This window comes from Hypanus sabinus, chromosome 9 (genome assembly GCF_030144855.1).
Source record: "Hypanus sabinus isolate sHypSab1 chromosome 9, sHypSab1.hap1, whole genome shotgun sequence".
Lineage (NCBI taxonomy): Eukaryota > Metazoa > Chordata > Chondrichthyes > Myliobatiformes > Dasyatidae > Hypanus > Hypanus sabinus.
The window spans coordinates 149,475,853-149,499,993 of NC_082714.1; the positions used below are offsets into that span (position 1 = coordinate 149,475,853).

Here is a 24,141-nt window from a genome sequence, read left to right on the forward strand (position 1 = left end):
GTGAAAGCGGCGAACTAATTTCACATGACAATTCTCCACATCACAGCACGCTTCTTTCCATCCGTCTCTCAACTTCTCCGATACCCGTCTCTTATTTTCTCCGATACCACTAGGTATCTTACTCAGCATTGATGCATTCAGTTAACGCAAACACTGGATCATAAATGGACATTAAAACGCATTGCAACCTTTTCATAAACATTGAAGAGTGAATCACAAGCTTTGCTTGAGGTTTATTGCCTAATAAATATTCAGTGTGATTTGGGTGTAATCTTATCTAGATCATTTTCGGTAATGCTTGGTTTATTTGAAAACAGTGGATTATTTCCGCTTCTGTTGTTGTTGCTGAGAAGAAGCCCTGAAGGGGTGATCATTTTACCCTCATTTTCCTTATATGGGAAGTGGCCGCTCCGGTACTCTCGGGCTGTTCACCGCGCGAGTTAAAATCTAGGTGTGTGCATTTTGCGCCGGAGTTGCCTGGCATCGCGATCTGCTTTCTTTGGATAATACCAAGCCTTGTCCATGGAGCTATTTCTAACGTCCTGCTGCTCGATTTCCAACGTAGGTTTGAACTGCGCGCAAGGTGAGTTTAATGGCGAGGTTGTTAGATTAAATCTTGGTTGGGGTTTTAAAGACTTTCTCAGTTGCCGGGGGTGAACTTGACACTGCGCGGCAAAAAAAAAGGGTTGAAAGCATTCGAAGTTTCTGTGCTATGTTTGGGAAGAATCGGGTTTCAAGACGGATAGCAATTGCTACAAGGTTTTAAATACACGTCCAGTCGTCAGCCTGGCTTCAGATAGGATTCATTTACTCGGAGATCCTTTTTTGTTTCTAATCGTCTGCTATAGAGTAATGGTGCTAGGATAGATCGCGTTTGTAATATTTTTGGGGGATAGAGGCTAGCAATATCGTCCTGACGAAGCAGCAAGTCGCGCAGGGAGAACTTAAGATTGTACAATGTCATTTCCTGTACACAAATGTAAGGAGAACGAAATAATTGCTACTCCGGATCCAATGCAGTGGTGGAATCGGCAAGTGTTTTCGAGGGCGAGCGCGGACGACACGAAGGCTGAAATGGTGCACAGAGTTAATACACTGGGTTTGTCGAGAGAGCCAGCAACTGTTTGCTACAGTATCTGTTTAAGTGGTCGATATATTAGAACAAACCATGAACAACAGGTTCAATTCTATGGCTGCACGTTTTTTTAGGTGCCAATATTAAGTCCAACTTCCAGCGTTGGACGCAGTTGTTACATCCATCCCCAGTCTCCTTCACTTCTCCGATTCCAATGTTCCACATATCACAGGGTGTGTGTGTGTGTGGGTCTGGAGTCTGGTGTAGTTACCCTCTTCCCCCCCAGCCTCTGCAAACCTGCTATGAAACCATATACAGAGGGGTGCACATGACCAGAGTCCCTCTCGCCTCCCCCTTCTGCGTGACCTGCATACCGCATCTCCCAACCATGATATGCGTCAAGACTAACACATCCAAAATGCTGGAGGAACTCATTAGGTCAGTCAGCATCCATGGAAAGGAATATAAATAGTCGACGTTTCTGTTCAGGCCGAGACCCTTTCCGTGGATGCTGCCTGACCGGCTGAGTTCCTCCAGCATTTTGTATGTGTTACTCTAGATTTCCTGCATCTGCGGAACCTCGTCGGTTTTGTGCGTCAAGACTGAAGTGCAAGGAAGACTGCAGGTGTAAGTCTGCGAAAAAAAACATTGGTCCGAATGGTGCGGGGCTTAGCCCTGACGGAAGCCTCTTGCTTTTCTTCTTACAATTTTAAGTAAAAACAGTTGTCTACCTAAACTACGGCTCAGAGAAGCCCACCTGCAGACCCAATAAGGTACTTTCCTACATACTTCAGTTAACCCTGCTCTACGTCCCATTCTCACCACCCAAGAACAGCAACATCCAAGTAGAGCGGCCGTTATAGAGCAGTCGGTGTTATGTATCTGTTCAGCATAGTCCAAAGACCATAAGACTAGGAAGTATATTGATGTTCTAAATCTTATTCTTTGTGTCACGGAGGTTAAGGACGGGACCAAATCAAGTGCCAAAGCCCGATTAAAAATACTCAAAAAAAAAGTTACTGTAAACGGGCTAACTGAACGAAAATATAAATTGACATTTTGAATTCAAACCTTCGCCAGAACTAAAGTGAGTTATTCTATATCTTTTCTTTGCATTCGATAAACTCATAAAACCCGAGTCTGTGTTTCTAGTTCAGATATAGTTGTAACCTGAGTACCACCAATGGCAAGCCGCACTCTCAAAAGAAGCATTGAGGGGGCTCTAAGTGTATATAACACGTTTTCTCTCGTCTCTACCAGCATTGCTAAATTTATTTTGCAATCTAATTATAATTCAGTAATTCTTTATTAACACAAATGCCATTCATATTACTTTCGTCTTCTGTGGTGGCAATTATAATCAACAGATATTCTCGTGTCCAAGAATGATTCCATATTGGACTGGTTCTTGTCTACACGAGTAAGAGCGAACTGGTAAGCAAATCTACGCGCAAAATAGCGCGTTAGGGGCTGATCAAAAAGTTGTTTGTTATCGAAATGACTACCTCATGAACTAGCGGGATCTCTCAAGCACGTCCATCTTATCGGAACCTTGACCACTGAGCAGCATTTCTACACCTGGCGCGAAACGCCACAAAGCGCATTGTTTGGCTTAATTGAAAAATAAGTTGGCGAACTGAGGCGGGCTCTCTGATCCTGAATTTCAGGAGAAGTCAGCACCTTTCTTCAATGGCAGTACAGGATGCGGCAGCTTCATTTAGCTCTTAGTAGTTGTGCAATGGATTGTTAAATTGTAGTTTAGAGCAGAGACTTCCGTTGTGATAGTCATGATCAGCCATCGTTTATTTTAGCAGGAGGTTAAAATTAATCGTTAGCTCTCGATATGGATTCAGTACCTCTGTGACTTAACTGAATTTTGCCGTTTATAATTAATCACCAAGTTGAACGGCTTGCATTCGAAACACAATTTTCTGAGATGACTGTTTTTTTTCCAATTGGAGATGTCAAGAGTTTACTTCACGATCTCTCTCTATTATTCATTCTATGCTAATTCCAATGAACACCAAAAGTAAAATAAACGTTACGTATTTCACCTGTGCAAAACAAAGGAATTTCATCTTCTTTCAAGTTAGTCTCTTTTAAAAACAGAATTATACCGCTAATTGAAATATATTTATTAACTCATCCTGCGCTTGTTTAAGATTTTTGTTTTACGCATTACCGATGAAAATTAGGTTTGTGGTGAGAGCACGAGCGTACTCTTCTGGTACTCTGATCTTTACCGTCAGGTGATTGTGGACGGTTCCCTCGGAGTTCCAAACGACATAACCCGAAAACAACATCACGAGGACCTTGATGGAAATCAGACTGTTCCATTAGTCCAACTGGGAACCACTCAATGCGCCTAGCTATCTGACCATGAGCAAAGAAAAGCAGTCACTCCATATAACAGCGTAGCTTATAAAGACAGAGAGAAAGAGAGAGAGAGAGAGAAGCTGGTGTGACTGTATAAAAGTTAGATCCGTTTCGTTGTTAATTCCAGCTGTTATATATTATATAAAATCCACAATTTCCGAAAAATTTAGAATAAAAAATAACTTATTGTCTAGATTGTCTGTCAAATGACAATTAAACGGAATTATTGACCTTTACAAACAATTTTCTGTAACTAAACTGTAATTCATTCATCTCAAGTCTTTGGTGCCTTGATATATTGCAACAGAGCATTATAAAATATTTACTAAAATAATAAACCCAGCGGCATAAATCACTGAAAGCTCCTGTGTGGTGTGTGAGTGAGGAGGTATATGCGTTGGTATAATATAAACTGGTATTTTCTTGATGGAAATCAACCTAAGTCATTTTACCAAGTGATCCCATGAAGATGAGCTCTTCGGATCTTCCTCCTGGAGAAGCTCTTCCCGAAGCAAAGCATTCCCAGGTAGAGGAATATTCTATCTCTTCATTCACTATTTTGCTTACTTCTAATGAAAACTGCCCTGCACACGTTAGGACCCAAGGTACACCCCCCCCCCCCCCCCACCACCACCCCACAAAAGAAACTATAAAAACAGGTATTCGTTTTAAGTAATCACAACCGATAAAGTCAAACATCGATGCTTTTGCTAACTGTGAAAAGCCAACGTGAAAATAAAACGGGGGGGGGGGATCTAAACCAGAATCCCAAAGCAATTGGTACAGACCCGGTAGCAAGGTGCTTAAGCAAAGAAAACAGAAGGTGAGCCTTTTTTTTGTTATTCAGCTCTGGGCTGGGTCTTTGTCTGGGAGCGCTACTGATAATATCTAATTGAGCCAGATTCAAAGTCTGACCGGGGTATTGATCAAGAGAAAAGGAAGAGGGGGAGGGGAGGGAAGAGGGAGAGGTGGGGGGGGGGGGTGGAGTAGGGGATTGCAGTGGAATTTATCAGTGCCTTCTGCTAGTAGTCATTTCGGGCTTTGCTGGAAGCTGGCCCGGATCCCTTGGGTCTAGAGAGAGTTGTGCAAGTCTCGTTTGGGACATTGCCTCGCAGACTGAGAGCAGCATCTAACAGCAGGGGCAGTCATAAACTACTCTGCCAGGGACTAGTTTAAAAATGCACTTCAGATAGCCTAAAGCAGAACTAAGATGTCATGGAAATAAAGACCTTCATCTTCATTATGAGAGCAGCTTTGTAGAACTCGAGTAGCCAAGCCCACGAGAAGTCAGGAGGGAAACCCTGAAGAATCCATCAACACACGAATCGGTGCTGGAACGGCGAGCGTGCTCTCGCTGCTGTTAAATTGTGTGGAACAGACTAGCCTCTCTCAGACCGTCGACAGTTCTACAGAATAGCAACAGCTGCAGGTTTAGACTTTCTGCCTTGGAGACACGGAGGAACACCGGCCCGAGTAGTGGTGGGTAAGCTCGCTCTTGGCTCATGCCGCGCGCGGCGTCGTACATCCTGGCTTCGTGTAAAACGCATTTTAGCAACTAAAAATGTTTTGTAAAACGAGTGGTACCAGTGGCTTTCTGCGTTAACCTCAGCTGCGTCTCCACAGATTGTACTGAAAAGATACAAACGTGCTCGGGTTCAGAACAGCTACAGTGGGGTTTATTTACCTAAGTCCGAAACACAATTATCTTCAAGCTCTTGTATGACGGGGGTAATTACAGTAAATGGGAGGCGATTTCGGCAACAGAATTATGAAATTGTACTTTCGTGCGCGACGGTTCACGCTGCCGTAAAAAAACAGTGCGGGACAATTAACCTTTGAATTAGACTGAGAGTACATTAGATTGATTGAACGAGAGCAAAGATCCCTGTTAAATAATAGATAATGCAATTTGATTCTGGATCGTCAGATGTTGGCATTCATTTTTCGCCTTATTTATGATGCAAGTAGAGACATATGCGGTATGTAAAAAACCTACAATTTTATAGCGATGTAAGATTTAAATAAAGCAAGGAAGAGAGCGGACTATGGAAAAGTCCTTCTTATGCTAAAGTATTCGTGCTTTTTGTTGGTGGAATATCAATGTTGTCATTGTTTCGCCTGACGAGAACGACCGGCAAATCTGAATGTGGGAAGAAGTTGCGGAATAGGGGTGTGTGGTGTTTGAGAGGTCTGTAGGATTCCTATTGATATTGAGCATAATCATAATGTTTGTCAAAATTGGCATGAAAAGGGCCAGGAAGAAATTGTATTCATCTGCGAATTGCCCTATGCCTAAGGAGACTTTATAGACCTTAGTGTCCAAGTTCTATTTCGGTTACAAAATATGTTCTATAAAAATGTCAGCAGCTTTATTTATTAATATTAAATCCTAAATTCTCATGAATAATTTATTTTTAAAAATGAATATTTTTTTCGGCCCCCTTTCTCTCAGGCATAAAGCCAGACTATCTAAATAACTCAGGGAATTAGAATATTTCAAAAGTTTTATTTCACAATGATTTCTGGAGCATTATAGTTCTATCATGAAATATGAGGGAAAAACAATTGTCTGTAATTTTAAAAATATAGATTAGTGTTGGATCAAAGTTCAATGTACATTTATTATCAAAGTATGTATACTACATACAACCTTGAGATTAGTCTCCTCACAGGCAGCCACAAAACAAAGAAACCCAGTAGAACCCATTAAAAATAATACCCTCCAATACCCATGTGCATAAAACATACGAACAGAATGAGAAATAGTATCTGTAGTTTCAAACTAAATCAATTTTTAATTACAAAGGCGATATATAATGCTTAAAACTAAACAAATAACAAAGACCTCTCAAACATTTGGACCAAAAAGATTTTCCTGCATCTCAAAATTGTTATACAAATGTCATCTGTCAATCTGCTGAAGATTTAATGAGAATTTAATGCTAAAAATAATTAGAATGGTGTAGTTGCTTGATTGATATGTAAAGAGGCAAGCAATAGTGTGAGATTATTTTATTTAAATATATTTTAGACAAACTGTTATTTGACATTCTAAATTCTATGTAAGGAAGGAAAAATTAACAATCTTTAAATATGCTCTTTTGGTGTCCTGAACCTGCGTCTATAGCCGGTGCATTGCAAATGACTTCTTGGCAATCCTCATTTTTAATGTCCCTGGTAAACTTATAGGAATTAAAAACAACTCAATTTAGCAAGAGGCTTTAGCCAAAAAATGACTTGTAGAATTACTTTACTTATACCTTAAATTAAGATGTAAAACTTTTGAATTATAAATGAACATAGCTAACATCCCAGCATAAAATTTAGAGTTAGGAAAAAAATATGTACTGGACCTACAGTGGTTGAAAACGGTTCCAAAAATAATATATGAATTCTACAGAGTTTAAGTTTAATCAGGTTTCTTAAAAAGTGAGAGGGGGGTCAGAGGAAGAGGTCTTGTTCAGCTTATTAAGCTTTGTTAATGGAGCCCCATTTCAACTCATATGTAGGGTCACTGATCAGCATACAAATTTTGTAACATTGTAATTTCAACTATAGCGACGATGATAACAACAAAATTGTGATTGCTTTGGAAAAAGATGTGACTAATGGTAATGGTAGTTGGTATCTGGTTAGAGTTTGGTGACAATACAAGAAGCAGACAAGGAAACACAGGGTTTTTATCTACCAACAAAAAAAAAGTAGTAAGTTAAGCTATAGAAGATGCTTGTGAAGGTCCTGGTCTTTTCTAAAAAAAGAGGTTTTAAATGTTCAGCAAACACTGAGCTGCTGACAGAGGAGGAAACTGAAAAACTGGGGCATGGCTTTGCTGCTTTTAGTTTGTTTGCTACACTCCTTAGCTGAAAGATTCACTCAGAGGACGATCAAAATACAGATAGTCCGGCAAAGACAAAGGGACTCTTCTTTCCTTCCTGACGGATCACACTGCTACTAATGGATTTCCACCAACACCCTCTACTAGTCAGGCGAATGAAGATAAACCAGATTTAGGTGACGAATAATTATAATGGTGTCTTAATAACAGTGAAAAAGAGTTCTGTTGTGCAGAGCCTTTGCCCTGAGTTAGCTGCTGTGCTCTTTAATCAGGGCTCTACTGAAATAGTAGCACTTGGCTACCTAATGAGCCATTGGACTGAAAATACAGAAAAGATTATACGCAGAACTCAGCATTTCAGTTCATCCTTCCATTTACAATTTAATGATTTATCTTAAGAAATATTACGGACTGACATGGGTGACAATAACATCAGTACTTAAATTAGTAACTACTCTGCTAACAAGAAAATAGTACAGTATTAAAAAAGGATGAAATGACAATGTGCTTTTAAAATTATAATAAGGACCATGATTACAGGAATTTATATTCCTTAGGAAATTAGAATTGAGGATAAATAAACTCAAACAATGCCACATTCATTCAGTAGGTAGGGAATATATATTTATCATGTTTATTGGATGCAGAAATAACATGGAGACTAATACCAGCTTCTTTTCCCTGATCATTCTGAGCTATTCTGGGGAGTACTGATAGGCAGAGAAATAATTATTTTGGATTTCATCTCTGGAATAACATTGGGAACTTTAAACTGTATAATCTGATTTTGTGATTCTAAGAAGTGATTGACATGATTGTGCATATTGATTACAATTGCAGTAAATAAAAGCAGTACTTTAATTTTTAACTTTGATATTTGGGGTAAATTATGGTGTAAGCTGTTTACTGCAATAAACACTTCTGATACAATTTTTCATGAAATAACATACCTATTATACGATAATTTCATCTTTGTGGAACTTAATTATGCTGCAGTGATACAGGTGTGTTGCGTTTTAGCAGAATTACATACATAGAACCCAGCTTGAATGTAATTGTTCTGTTTCTGAATGTACTGAGAGTTATGTAGTGAATGTGTTATAATTCAACTTACCTTTACAATTTCAGTCCCTTTCTGGAGCTTAGTTTCCATGATCCAGGACTCTGCAGTATAAGTACTTCCATGTGTGCTTATAAAATGTATATTTGCTCTTCAATCATATTTTATTTGAGCTATTTTTGTAAAGGATTAGACACTGCCATTTTTCCTTACATAACTGGAGTTCAATCGAAAATTCAGCTTTGCACTTAACAGTTACTTTCTTTCCCCCCCCCCCCCCCCGCCCCGAACCTTTTGGGCATGCAGAATTTCATTGTGTTTTAAATCTTCTGCCAAAATTTGCCATGAAGACTGACCATTCTCGTACACAGCACAATGTTCATTGGTTCTCTTTTTGGGATGTATCATAATAATTAATAAATAGAGGTACAGCTTCAAGCACACATGAACCACTCCAAATAACACATGGGCAATAGAATCTAAAGCAGAATAGAATGCCATGTCAATCTGTAACATGAATCTCTTATCGAACTTCTTACAATGAGCATAAGTAAACACGAAATGGAATTTGATTAAAAACACAGATTATTAAAATTGTTCAGAATATTACTGTGCACTGAAAATGAGGTGTTATTCTGCATGTACGTTGTACATACAGGTAGTTGCTAGCAAGCATATTAATAACGGCATGGTTAAGGAAATATCTTACACATAACACAAATACGTGCATGATGGAGAAATATTCTAATGTCAAAATGCATAGATCTCTGTATTCATGGAAGGATACACAATAATTAAATAAATAATTCAATTAACATGCATCCTGTCCTACAACAGTGACAAATAACTTCACATAAACTGCCTCTGGTGTATTTATTACCCAGTGAAAACAGCATCTTTTTCCACAGGGTATAAAATACACTGCACATCAGATATAATTAAGTGTAATTACTACATATCACATATATTTAATATGTAACTACTGTATATCACACATATTTAATATGAAAACCCAAAAATACAGCCACAGTAATAATTAGCACTCTTAAGCATTTACAGTTAAAGTAAAATACTAAGAAACCTTGTATTAATTGACTGTTTATTTGTGAATGTGAATACTGTATTTAAATTTTTAGCCACCAGCAAATGAGTGTTTGAATATATAATTATATTTATGCTTTTATTCATACATATTGCTCCCTGAACGTGAGCTCTTTTAATGACATGCTTTCTGCTTGGAACTAATATTGCACCTCTTAGTTTGCTATAATAAATTGCTACGTAAATGCAGCATAATAGTAACACTGCACATGAATGCATTGACAAGTTCACAATATATAAATGCACTAAATGCATCTGATGTACAAAGTCAATATTAGGATATCCAGATTGAATCCAAGCATATTTGCATGTATACCAATTATTAATAACAAAAGCTACATTGAAAATAATTATTAATTATGATGTGAAAAAACACATATTACACTGTTTATAATGAACATGGAAAAACTTGTTGCATTGTAAATGGATTACTTGTGTGTGTAAGCACATTGAGAAAAATATTGTATAGCTTGTTATATATCTAAATAAACCAGCACAAACAGCTGAGGATGGAATCTTTTAGTTATGAAGAGAGGCTGGAAAGTCCATGTCTGTTTCTCTTGAGCAGAAGTGGCTAAGAACAGACATGCTTATAGGTATATAAAATTATCTTATATTCACCTTCTTTGCTCTTCCCCCGCCACCTTCCCAAGTCTTGGTGCAGGGTTTTGACCTAAAATATCAGACATTCCTTTTCCCTCTACAGATACTCCTTGATCCACCAAGTTATTCCAGGAGTTCACTTTTTGCTGCAGGATATAAGAAGTATCTAAACAATGACTTGAATTGCACAGAGAACCCTAGGATGGTGTAATTCTGCTCCTCTGTCTTATGGCCTATGGTCTCATAAATAGCTGAACCATACACTAAGAGCAGGAGTAAGTTAGTTAGCTCCTCAAGCCTACTCGTTATTTCATTTGATCTCAGCTGATCTGACCCAAGCCTAAATTTCTCTTTTGTGATAGTTACATATAGCTCATCATTCTTTAATCATTCAAAACAAAAATTAGCTATCTCCTCTTTGAAAAAAAAATTCTTCACTATTCTCTCGGGCTGAGGTTTCCAAAGATTTACCACAATTTGCAAGGAGAAATCCCTGAAAAGTTTTAAATGACTGGCTCCCTAATCTTCTAATTATGCTCCTCCTTATGCACCCCATCCATGGAAACATCTCTACATCTATCTAGGATGCTTTAGGATCTCATTCTTCTAGCTCCAAACGAGGTACTGTAGATCAGATAAAACAAGCTTCTAATTCTAGAAATTGGCATTGAGAAACTTTTCTGGATTACTTCCAGTGCTAGAATTATCTTTATTTAAATATGAGGACCAAACATATATTGTACTAATGATGTGGCCTTGATAACACTCTGTTCATTTGTAAAAATACTTCACTAATTTTAAAATCCTACCACCTATGCATAATAGCCAATTGTCTTCTTAGTAACTTGTTACATCTGCATACAAACATTTTGGATTTTATATGTAAGAACACCTAGGTGCCTCTGTACTTCACTCATTTGCAAGATTTCTTCATTTAGAGAGTAGTCTTCCCTTTGATTCCTCTTTCTAAAGTGCATGACCTTACACTTTGCTGCACTCCATTTTCCAAGTTTTGTCCACAGTCGTATCAATCTATGTTGCAGAGCTGGAAAATCCTCCTTGTATAGCATTCTCTCATCTATTTTCATGTCATCAGCAAACTTGGACTCCTTTCACTCTTCCCCTTCCTCTACTTCACGACTATAATTATGGGTCAAGGACTGATTCTTGCGACACTCTATTAATTATGTATTTCCAATCTGAAAAAGTCTCATTTACTGTATATCAGCTCTCTGTATGATAATTAGTCTTCCATTCATGTTAATCAACACACCTTTAACTATCTGAATCTCTTATCTTGTGCAAAGTATGATTATATTAAATTGGTTTATATTTGTCACATATGGAGATGAGGAGGAATTTCTTTAGCTAGAGAGTGAGTGGTGAATCTATAGAATTCTTTGCCACAGGCAGCTGTGGAGGCCAAGTCTTTATGTCTATTTAAGGCAGAGTTTGACCATGTTCTTGATTGGTCAAGGCACAAAGGGATATGAGGAGAAGACAGGAGATTGGGGCTGAGAGGGAAATTGGATCATACATGATGACATGGTGGAACAGACTCGATGGGCCAAGTGCCTAATTCTACTCCTATATCTTATGGTCTTGCATTGTTTTCCACGCAGAGTATTTCAATATAACAGTACATTGAGGTTAACAGATGTTACTTTGGCAGGGGAAAAGCAGTGCAGGCAGACAATGAGGCAAAGGCCATAATGAGCTGGATAGTGAAATCAAGAGTCCATCTTATTGTACTGGGGGACCATTCAAGAAGTTAGTAATGGGTATTTAATGATTTCATAGAATTGGATAGATTTATTGAATATCTGGGACTGGATAAAAGCCATTAGCTAAGTAAAATGGAGTTTATAATTCTTTGAAGGGGTTGATGATTATTTATTGAGCACATTGATGTGCAATTAAAGACAGTTCATGCTTGCTAAGTGCATCAGAACTGGTGAAAGCACTTCACATTTAATAAATGTATATCAGCAGGTGCAAAATTGCACTCAGAGCTGAGACAGTCTCCTATTTCCTTTCACCAATTAAATGGCTGTATGCAGATTGTCTGGAGAAGGCCCAGAGACTCCTGAACTTTACGTCGTTGTCATCTGCCACTATTAATTTCTGGCCATCTGTCAGACTAAGTACGCTCCAGATAGATGTTTCTATCTTTGTGCCTCAAGGACCCTATTAGTTAGAATACTTGATATTGAACTGGTTTCCAGTGAAATAAAATGTATGTAGCCAAAACGGGTTAGTTTTTGAAAAAGAGAAGCCAAAATTCCTGGTAGACTGCACATTCTCGGAACTTCAATGAGATACAAACTGCCTTGATAAATGTTGTGGCTCTGTACAGAGCTTAAATTCTCAAACAGTGAAGTCAGATTGAATCACAGCAAGGAACATTTTTTTTGTGTAATAAAGATTTGATAACTTAAACATAGTGGACTAGTTTTCATGAACCACATGCACAAGATGGAAGGAAAGCAAATTGGCATTTTAATGCATTAATATAATATTGGTCTAGGATATATTGGAGAAGTGCTTCTTCTATGTGGTACCATCTGCTAGATGTCCATTACACCATTCTTAAACTAGGAGAAAAACATTTATACTGCAAGCGGCTAGGTGCTGTGAGGTGGTAATGGGGCAGCAAGGACAACAGAACATCTGTGACTTTGGTGACTTATGGGACCAACTACTCCTCTTAAGCAAAGATAGAGAAGGCAACAGAGGAATGATGGAGAAGGAGGAAACATGGATAGCATCCAATTAAAAAGGAAGGCCATCAAAGAAAAGGTTGGCATAAGAAAGGGAATAGTAACAGAAGGGAAATATGTGATAAAGGAGAAGGAAAAATAAGACAGAAGATGTTATAGCTTTAAAAAATACATAGGATCGATTTACCACTTGTAAAATCAAGACTCCATGGTTTCATTTGCTCTCTTTCTGAGCCTCTGAATGGCATTGCAAGGACATAAATCTCATCTTTAAAACAGTACTTATGTTGTTAACTACCAGCCTTGACTTCCTGCACAGAGGTTGATTTCTTTAATGGTGCAAATACAGTGATTTCTTGAAACAGATGTGGTGTTGACATTGATCTCCGGATTTTGCAACACTAATAGAGAGGTGACGCAGCCAACGGCTCGCCATGAATTGCTATTTTCTTTTACGCAATAACGTTGGAGTACGCATTTATCACACTATTATTTCCTCGTTAAATTCTTGACCATTTATCAGGCAAATGTTTGAATAATTATAATGGAAATTTTGTATTAATGACTTTGAATGCAAGTGATATATAAAAAGGCTTACAACTTGAAATGTGTATCAGACATGGCAGGGGCTGGCATTTTGAATTCCCATGCAATGATCATTATAGCAGCAAGTTCTTTGAGCTATGGACAATGGTGGTTCTAGAAGATTAACTACTTAGAATATTTCACAATTTTTTTGTTTTTTTTTCAAATAACCTCCCTCCTGATTTCAATTTATTGCCTAATAACTTTGTGAATAATTTACTGCATATATTTAGTTACAAGAGAATCATAAAATAGTTAGCTTAACATCAGTATCCAGCCATAACACAACATATTATTAGCACTCACTTAAAAAGGACAAAGCATAATACAGTCTAATTTTCTTTTGCTATTTAAAAATACCACATTATTAATAAATGGTAAAAGTAAAAACAGAAAATAAAGGAAACAGTGGTCTAGGTAGCCTATGTAGAGGGAGCAATAGAGTTAATGTTTCAAGTCGATATACTTTTAAACTGTTAAGTTAATGTGAAGAGTCAGGAAATAAGGTTAGGTCATGTCTGTTAGTTTTCTTTTGAGTAAGTGGCTGATAGAATGGGTATTATACAGTTTTGAGAAGGTGTTTACTGGGATGGCAGAGATATCTTGATATATCTAAGGTGTATGATAGTACAATCTAATAGTGACACGCAAAAAAAAATGATAAAATGCTGCAAAACTTACCAAATCAGATGGTATTTGTTGAGAGAGAAAAACAGGGTTAATGTTTAAGGTCATTAATTTTGAGAGGAAGTTGGCTAAGTGACAGAGAATACAGACTAGTGGTTAATGGACAAATACATCCTAACATTTTTTTAAAAAGTACATTAACCACTGCTCATCTGGATCTGGCACTAAGGACACAACATGAAAACTGGCATAAATAAGAAAGAAGAATGTAAGTGCCTTAAGGAGGATATAAACAACTTTGTAGATTGGGAAGATAAATGCCAGATGAAATTCAATATGGAGAAATGTAGAGTGGTGCATTTTAGGAGTAGCTAAAAGGATGGTTTAAACATGGTAAACGGGAAAACTTTGATGGAGAAAATGATAAAGTGAAGCTTAGACATTCGAGTACAGACAACAGTATATAGATGAATTTGTAATAAAGTATACATATATATCTCAGATTCTTCAATCATGGAATCAAGTTCAAAAGAAAAGACCCAATAAGTTTAGAAAAACAGGATGTAGAATGCTAAACATGAGAAAGTCTGCAGATGCTGGAAGTCTAAAGTAACACACAGAATGCTGGAGGAATGCAGCAGGTCAGGCAGCATCCATGGAAAAGAGTAAACAGTCGACGTTTCGGGCCGAGACCCTTCTTCATTGAAGAGGATGTAGAAAACATATGGAATGCATTTAATTTAGGAAGGATGATGGCACTAGGGTCAGGTTGTAGAAGAAATTTACTGAGAAACTGGGGGTATGATATTTTCTTTAAGTTTCGCATTGATTCCTTCCATAAATGTGAAATCAATTAAGAAGCAATCACCTGTAGTTGTGAATATTAGAGTTATGAATAGTAGGCCATAAAATCATAAGACATGAGAGCAGAATTCAGTCATTTGGCCCATTGAATCTTTTCAGCCATTCAATCATGGCTGATTTATTATCCCCCCTCAACACCACCCTCCTACCTTCGCCATTGACTTGACACCGTGACTAATCAAGGCCCTATCAATCACCACAGAAGCCATTCTTCAGCCAATTTGATTCACTCCATGTGATATCAAAAAAGGGCCAAATGATTCTAGTAACTTGCAGCATTGCTATGTGCCTGAAGATGTGGAAGTTTGTCTAGATTTGTTATAAAAAAGGAGCACAGATTCTACACAGCACATACAAAATGCTGGAGAAACTCAGCAGGTTAGGTGGAATCTATGGAAAAAAGAAAACAGGCGATGTTTCTGGCCGAGACCTTTCTTTTACTCTTTTCCATAGACGCTGCCTAATCTGCTAAGTTCCTCCAGCATTTTGTGTGTGTTGCTTTGAATTTCCACCATCTGCAGACTTTCTCATGTTTGTGATTTAAAAAATTCAACCCAACTAATTATTACACAACTAGTCTACTCTCATGAATCAGTAAAATGATGAAATCTGATATTGACGGTACTGTACTAACCAATAACCTACCTATCGCCACCTGGTTCAGACCACTCTACATCAGACCTCTTCACACCTTGGTTGAAAGCTTAACTTCAGGGGTGGGCTAAGTCTCCGGCCTTGCAATCAAGGCAGCACTTGAATGAGTGCAGCATCAAGGGGCCTGGATAATATTTAATTCCGTGAGCAATAGGCAAACATTCCAGCAAATGGAGTCACTTCCCACACAAAGGAAGATGGCTGTAGTTTCTGGACATTAATTATTGCAGGGCTTCCTCAGGATATTGTTCCAGGGCCTAATGCTGCTCCACAAGTATCTTTCCATAATGTGGTCTGAAGTGGGGAGGTTTGCTCTGTTCTGTTCCATTTTCAGCCCCTCAGCACATGAAGCAGTCCTTTTAGCAAGACAAGGACAACATTCAGATATAGGCTGATGTGGAAAGGAACACTCACACCTAAAAAAGCACCAAGCAAGAACTATTTCCAAGAGGTTCTAGCTCACTTATTCTTGATTTTTGTTGGCAATGCCATTGCCAAATCCCCCACCAAGAACATCTCGGGAGCCACCAGTGATCAGAAGTTCAGTTGGTCAGGTCACTTAAGAAGTGTTGCTAGCAGGTCAGAGGCTGCATGTTCTGCAGTAACTGACTCATTTCTTGATGCCCCCTTTCCACCATCTACAAGGGCCAAGTCAAGAGTGTGATGTAATACTGTCCTCTTCCTCTGGATGAGTGCAGCTCCGGCAACTTTCAAGAAAAAAAGTCAAAGTTCAGAGTTCAAAGTACATTTATTTTTGAAATGTACGTATGTCACCATTTACATAATTTCTTGCAGACTTTCACAGTAGAACAAAAAATACAATAGAATTAATGAAAACTACCCACAAAGACTAAATGAACAAGCAATGTGCAAAAGAAGATAAATTGTGTGAAACAAAGTAAAATAATAATACTGAGAACATGAATTGCAGTCTTTGAAAGTGAGCCCATTTTTCTTGCAGACCTTCATAGTAGATCAGTAAAATACAATAGAATCAATGACAAACCACACACAAAGACTGACAATCAATGTTCAAAAGAAGACAAACTGTGCAAATATGAAAAGAAACAAATTATAATAAAAATAAATATGTAAATAAATAACACTGAGAACATGATCAGTAGAGTCCTTGAAAGTGAGCCCATCAGTTGTAGAAGCAATTCAAAGTTGAGATGAGTGGAGTTATCCATGTCGGTTCAGGTACCTGATTGTTGAAGGGTAATAACTGCGCTGAACCTAGTAGTGTGGGACTCAAAGCTCTTGTACTTCATGGCATTCAGAGACTAGCAGCCTACTTCACATCACCTCATTTTAACCGCCCTGAACATTCATTCTTTTCACCCAAAGTGCACAGCGGCAGAACTGTGTTCCATCTAGAGAGAGAGAACTTAGGATGCTCAGGTGATTGCTGAGGGTGCTCCTCCAGATCCTCAGCTTTTGATATCAAGGATATCAAAGCATAGCAGGCACATGGGAATACCACTACATGCAAGTCCTTCTCAATCATAAACTATCCTGGAGGGATTAGGGTTTGGGTGTTTTTAGAATTTGCTTTTTAGCCAGTTTGCACAACATTGTGGACCGAGTACCCTGTTCCTGTGCTGTGCCGTTCTATGGTCTATGTTTCTTCATCATTGCTTGGGTCTAAATCCTGCAGCCACCACCCCTACCCCCCACCAGCCAACAACACTGTTCAACAACTCTTGAAGAAATTCAAGAAGCAATTCAAGAAGATGGCCTACAGTCTATACGCTCAATGTCCACTATATTTGGTACATCTGTACACCTGCTCATTAATGCACATGTCTAATCAGCCAACCATGTGGCAGCAGCAACTCAATGCATAAAAGGATGCAGACATGGTCAAGAGGTTCAGTTGTTGTTCAGGTCAAACATCAGAGTGGGGAAAAAATGCAATCTAAGTGACTTTAGTCTGTAGAATGGTTGTTGGTGCCAGGCAGGGTGGTTTGAATATGTCAGAAACTACTGCTTTCCGGGGATTTTCGCACACATCAGTCTCTAGAATTTAAAATCCAGTGAGTGGCTGTTCTGTGGAAAAATGCTTTATTAATGAGTGAGGTCAGAGGAGAATGGCCAGACTGCTTCAAGTTGACAGGAAGGCATCTCTGAATGCACAACACAGCAAAGCTTGAAATGGATGGTCTACAGCAGCAGACAGCCACACCGGGTTCCACTGCTGTGCCTACTAAAGTAGTCTTTGAGTATATAAATGGCAATTACTCAAGGGCAACGCACACAAAATGCTGGAGCAGCTCTGCAGGTCAGGCAGCATCAACAGAATCTCCCCTGTTTATGATTTACAGAAGGGCAATAAATGGTGCACTGGCCAGTCACACCCACGTCCCTTGAAGTTAATAAACGTAAAAGTAAAATGGATGGCGTGAGAGATTGGGAAGATTTGTTTCAAAGAGGCTTGTTGTGGAATGAAATGCCTTGCCAGAGTTCTCCTGGAAGTGAAATCTGTAGTAATTGAAAAATCTGGACTCTAGATAAATATTTGAAAAGCAGCAACCAGGAGTGTGATTGTATGCAAAGTGCTTTCCGAGAACCGGACCTTCCAAGATGGGTCCGTTCAAGAAAATATTTGCCTTCCATAATTTCTGTTGCTTCCAAATGTTATACAGTCATTTTTTTTTGCTTTTGAAATGTCAATGGTATTGTACAGCTGTTATAATCCTGGCGTTATCTACACGACCTCCCTGTGGATTACGTGTTTTTTCCCTGGGTGCTCCAGTTTCCTCCCACAGTCCAAAGACATACTGGGTAGGCTAATTGGTCATGGTAAATTGTCCTGTGATTAATTTAGGGTTAATTCGGGATTGTCAAGGGCCGCTCAAAGGGTTGGAAGCGCCTATTCTGCGCTGTATCATGAAATGAATAAAGTAATAAATAAAAATCCCACAGATTCGCTCAATAGAAACTTTGAACTAATTATTGGAAGATAACAAGGAAACAAACTGCTTTAATTGTGAGGAGGATTATAACAATGCATTTTCACAATGCTCTGTGGAAGATTATAGCTTGGCATTTCCACATCGCACTGTGGTACTACAGGGTCAGGGACTTGCGGAAATTACAATGAATGTGTTTCCAATACAGCGTAGATGGAGATGTTTCTGTGGGTGATGACATCATACACCATTGACATTATTTTATGTAATTGATTAGAATGGTTTGCAGAATATTTTTTTTCATGAAGACATTGTCTCCCTAACCTAATCCAGCTGTGTTTTGTTCAAAGGCCAGCAGCATTCTCACTATGTGTGTTCTTTTTTGGACAGGACCACCACAGGCAAGTGAGCTTGTTCAAAATATATTCTATCGACTGGCCAAAAAAAGATGAATTTTAATGTGAACTGTATAACATCTTAAGGCGGTTAAAACCTAAACAGATTATTGCAACTTCTTATGAGCTCCCAGTGCTACAGAACTACTCCATTACAATGTAGCTCAGTTTCCAATGCATTCAAAAGGCTGCAATGGTTATGGGGAGAAGGCAGGTAAATGGGATTAACCGTGATTGAATAGTGCAGCAGACTCGATGGACTGAATGGCCTAATTCTGCCCCTATGTCCTGTGGTTTTATGGTCTTATGGATCAACATTTGAATAGCATTGGAATAATGGTTTATTAAGTTGCCAGAATCAGTTATTACAACCATCTCCTTCAGTTGTGGAAGCCAACAGATTAAATGATAGGAAATAGTATAGGGTACATTGACATGAAGCCTGTACAGCTTAAAATACAATGGCTGCCTCTTCCTCCAACTTCTGCTTTGCGATTGGAATTAGAATTGTAAACACAAAAGATTCTGCAGATGTTGGAAATGCAGTGTAACACACAACAAAAAGCTGGAGGAACTCAGCAGGCCAGGTTGCATCGATGGAGAGGAATAAAGATCCAACATTTTGGGCCAAGAAGGGGGATGAAACCAGAATGTGAAGGTGGGGGTGAGGGGAGAGGGAAAGGAAGTCAAGCTGGCAGGTGATAGGTGAAGACAGGTGAGGGGGAGGAGAATAGGAGGAGATCCCCACCTATCAGATCCCTCCTTCTTCAGCTCTTTACGTCTTCCACCTATCACCTCTCAGTTTCTTACTTAGTTCTGGCCCCCTTCCCCACTCAACTTCTGCCATACCTGACAATGGATAGCCAGTACCTTTTTTTCCTGGGTGGAAGTGGCACTGGGGCATAATTTTAAGGTGATTGGAGGAAGTATAGATGGGATGTCAGAGGTAGGTTGTTTTTACATGGAGAGTGATATGCACTGCCAGAGGCTGATACATTAGAGAGATTTTAAGAGGCACATGGATGAAAGGAAGATTGAGGGCTATGTTGTTAGGAAAGCATTGGTCTTGGAGTAGGTTAAAGTGTTGGCTCAACATCATGGGCCGAAGGGCCTGTACTGTGCTGTACTCTTCTATGTTCTATATTCTAATAGTTTGGATTATGTGGCAATTTAGATGAATGGAGTTCTGTTAACGACACTCCATTAAAAACAATTAAATTAATAGCTAGAAGTACCATGGCAATTTTGGAGGATTTAATTTCTATTCATGTTCCATTAACTCATCACCAGCCCAATGTAAATCGCTGCAAACACAACTAATTGACTACAAGAAAAAATATGGTCTTGTTAAGTTTATTCTGATATGAATCCCCCAGAAAAACCACAGGGACACCAAAAACCAGACTAAACATCCATTTACAAAAATGCTACTAACTAAAAGATTGATGCTATCAATCATTACCAACATCCTTTTCTGCAATGCTGCCCTGAAACCTACAAAGAGAGTGGTATGTGTTTCATAGAAAGAGTAAATCACAAAGCAAATGGATTTTAAAAATGAGCATATGAGTCTTAGATGTGGTTAAATCAATGCATTATGCATCATGTCACAAAATTACTTATTTTGCACGAGACATAGCTTTTAATTTTTTTCTCAAAATATATTATTAAACATATAAATAATTCTTTAAAGAAAAGACTAATGAAGTCTTTTAAACAAGGAATTTGGGAATGATTTGGAACATGAATAGAAATTAAATCCCCAAAAATTGCTTTGGTACATTTCATATTAATTTAATTACTTTTAATGAAATATTGTTAACACAAATCTTTGCAAAATAAAGTACAGTATCTTCCTTTGCATTCTTCAGAGTCTGGAAAGTCTATAAACTGTGGTGTTAAGAGGGAAATAGTGATCACCAATATCACATTACATCAATCAAAAGCACTTTAAATAGAATCAGTTCCATTTTGGCCGTTAATGTACTGGGATCTATCCCATTTAGATTGTACACTTGTGGATGTAACTTATAGGTTATGTTTTGGATATGATTCTTCCCTTGTGCCTTGGAAAATTCTGTAGAAACTTTCGAATGTGATTTTTTTTCTTTTATTTTCTAGTGTGGAGCTTTAAATAATGGTTGGAAAGATACCAGTGATTGTACATGCAAATCATGGCTTCTGTTAGCAGATCTATGCAATAAGTTAACACTAATTCTAATGATCTAGTGGATTCCAGCATACTCTAATATTATTGCAAGTGGCATCTTAATGTATCATTACTAAATATTCTGGTGGAGCAAGAGATTCAAGCACAGTCCATCTACAAAATTAAGATGAGCTCTTTCTTGGTCCATCTTGTGTCCTTACTCTTGTCTGATCTGGAAAAAGTAATAGTTGAGTGCATTTGTGTGATGGACTGAGGGTTACGGACACTTTTGAATATAACCAAGTTCCTATAACATTATTAATTTCAGAAGTGAAATGCAAGGCTTATTGAGAAAGTAAGGAGGCATGGAATCCAAGGGGACATTGCTTTGTGGATCCAGAACTGGCTTGCCCACAGAAGGCAGAGTGGCTGTAGATGGATCATATTCTGCATGGAGGTCGGTGACTAGTGGTGTGCCTCAGAGATCTGTTCTGGGACCTTTACTCTTTGTGATTTTTATAAATGACCTGGATCAGGAAGTGGAGGGATGGGTTAGTAAGTTTGCTGATGACACTTGACTTGACTTGACTTGAAAAGTTGGGGGTGTTGTGGATAGTGTGCAGGGCTGTCAGAGGTTACAGTGGGACATTGATAGAATGCAAAACTGGGCTGAGAAGTGGCAGATGGAGTTCAACACAGATAAGTGTGAAGTGGTTCATTTTGGTAGGTCAAATATGATGGCAGGATATAGTATTAATGGTAAGACTCTTGGCAGTGTGGAGAATCAGAGGGATCTTGGGATCAGAGTCCATAGGACACTCAAAGCTGCTGCGCAGGTTGAGAAGGTTAAGAAGGCGTATGGTGCATTGGCCTTCATCAATCGTGGAATTGAATTTAGGAGCCGAGAGGTAATGTTGCAACTACATAGGACCCTGGTCAGACCCCACTTGGAGTACTGTGCTCAGTTCTGGTCGCCTCACTACAGGAAAGATGTGGAAGCCATAGAAAGGGTGCAGAGGAGACTTACAAGGATGTTGCCTGGATTGGGGAGCATGCCTTATGAAAACATGTAGACTGAACTCAGCCTTTTCTCCTTGGAGCGACAGTGGATGAGAGGTGACCTGATAGAGGTGTATAAGATGATGAGAGGCATTGATTGTGTGGATAGTCAGAGGCTTTTTCCCCAGGGCTGAAATGGTTGCCACAGGAGGACACAGGTTTAAGTTGCTGGGGAGTAGGTACAGAGGGGATGTCAGGGGTAAGTTCTTTTACACAGAGAGTGGTGAGTGTGTGGAATGGGCTGCCAGCAACGGTGGTGGAGGCGGATACGATGGGGTCTTTTAAGAGAGTTTTGGATAGGTACATGGAGCTTAGAAAAATAGAGGGCTATGGGTAAGTCTAGTAATTTCTAAGGTAGGGACATGTATGGCACAGTCTTGTGGGCTGAATGGCCTGTATTGTGCTGTCGGTTTTCTATGTTTCTAAGTCCAACATATGTGGACTCCTATGAGTAGCAGAACTAGTGTCCTCACTCTCTCCACTTTTAGTGATCATTGTGTCACATCAGTTTTATGTGCTTTTCATGCCAATGATTGCAACTATATGATATTAGTTACCATATTGAATGATTTCTGTATATTTTCCTACTGATAGAAAAATTGACTTTATGGATGTCTGTTTTAAACCAGGGAATGGCCTATAGATGCTCACAACTACTGTTGCAATAATATTTACAACCTGAATTTTTATATATGTATCTAGCAACTTCAATGCAATGAAGTTCATTGAAATACTTCAGCATGGTACCGTAGTGGTTAGCACAAAGCTTTACAGTACCAGCGACCCAGGTTCAATTCCCACTGCTCTCTGTAAGAAGTTTGTATGTTCTCCCCATGACCGTGTGGGTTTCCTCTGGGTGCTCCAGTTTCTCTCATAGTCCAAAGGCATACTGGTTGATAGGTTAATTGGTCAGTGAAGCTAAGGTCAGTTAGGCTAAGGCTAAATTGGGGTTTGCTGGGCAGTGTGGACCGAAAGGCCAGAAAGAACTATTTCATACTGTATTTCAATAAATAAATAAAATATTATTTTATGAAGTGTAACTAAAGAGAAAAAGGGATAGGGAGTTAGAGATAGAGGGTTCCAGACGTTAAGAAAAAGAGAGGGTAGGGACCCATTCGCAGAATGCAATGGCAACTGAAGGAGAAAGAAGATCAGAGATGTGCCAGATAATAATAGTGTGCAACAGAGACAAAGGCACTCTATCTCACCAGGCACAGTGCACACCAATCGCCTTTTTCACTATACGGACAAAAGGAAATTTCATTTTATCCATTCATCAACAAATTTACTCATAACAATTTTGTGGTGAAATTACTTTTTAACATATCTCTAAGTATAATTTACCAACACGTTTCAAATCCTGATTGACTAAATATGTAAATACTGTTCCAGTGCTCAGGCCCTCTACTCTTTCAGCTGGTCCGGGCCACTAATCATTTTCTAATAGGCTGGAATTTACATTGTTTATGCAGCAGTGCCAGTGATGAGCACTGATATGCCTAATACAACATGGTCCATGTAGCTGAATCTCTTTCCTCAATTGCTTCCCCCCACACAACCCCCACCACATGCCAACCCCAACCCCACCTCCCCATGCCGAAATTGCAGTAAGACATCACAGCAATCGTGTTTATAGAATGTGGGTATTACAAAGTACAGGAAAAGGACTTTTGCTCCAACCACCTAGCACCCAATTTCCACCAATCTTAAACCAATCCCTGCAACATTCTCACTGACATTTCCCCAATTCCAACATTCACCAGGGTCAATTCAAAATGGCAGATTAACCTATCAACCAGCATGTCTTTGGGATGTGGGATAGAACTGGAGAATGTGAAAACCCCACACAGGCAGAGGCCAGGACTTACACTGCATGTTGGAACTATATTTGTGAATCAGCTCATCCGAGCCCAGTTTGTCCCCACATCAGGACCACATTCCATTGCATTGTAGCGAAGCTCAGGAACTGTGTAGTATCATTGTAATAATGGAGACAAGCCTCAGATGCAAAATTTTAAAAATGCTTACAGCACCAGTGAATGTTGATAGATTTTTTGCCCAATCAGTGCATCATCATAATTATGTGCCGCATCATATGACATGAGCAATCATGGTCTCGTGGCTAG

General features: G+C 38.9%; 1 protein-coding gene across 5 annotated transcripts in view; it reads left to right on the top strand.

The window, feature by feature from the left end:
- The first annotated feature begins 494 nt into the window (after positions 1 to 494).
- Positions 495 to 24,141, top strand: part of LOC132398942 (eyes absent homolog 1-like) — a 271,558-nt gene continuing 247,911 nt past the window's right edge. Inside the window, exons 1-2 of one of the 5 annotated variants that reach the window (XM_059978781.1) lie at positions 505 to 583; positions 21,285 to 21,413. In XM_059978781.1, the coding sequence (XP_059834764.1) occupies positions 21,322 to 21,413 (92 nt within the window). In that variant the 5' untranslated portion in view covers positions 505 to 583; positions 21,285 to 21,321. Of the gene's footprint in view, positions 584 to 4,626; positions 4,935 to 21,284; positions 21,414 to 24,141 lie in introns of those variants that run through there. The other 4 variants (XM_059978780.1, XM_059978783.1, XM_059978784.1 and 1 more) reach the window with 4 other exon arrangements.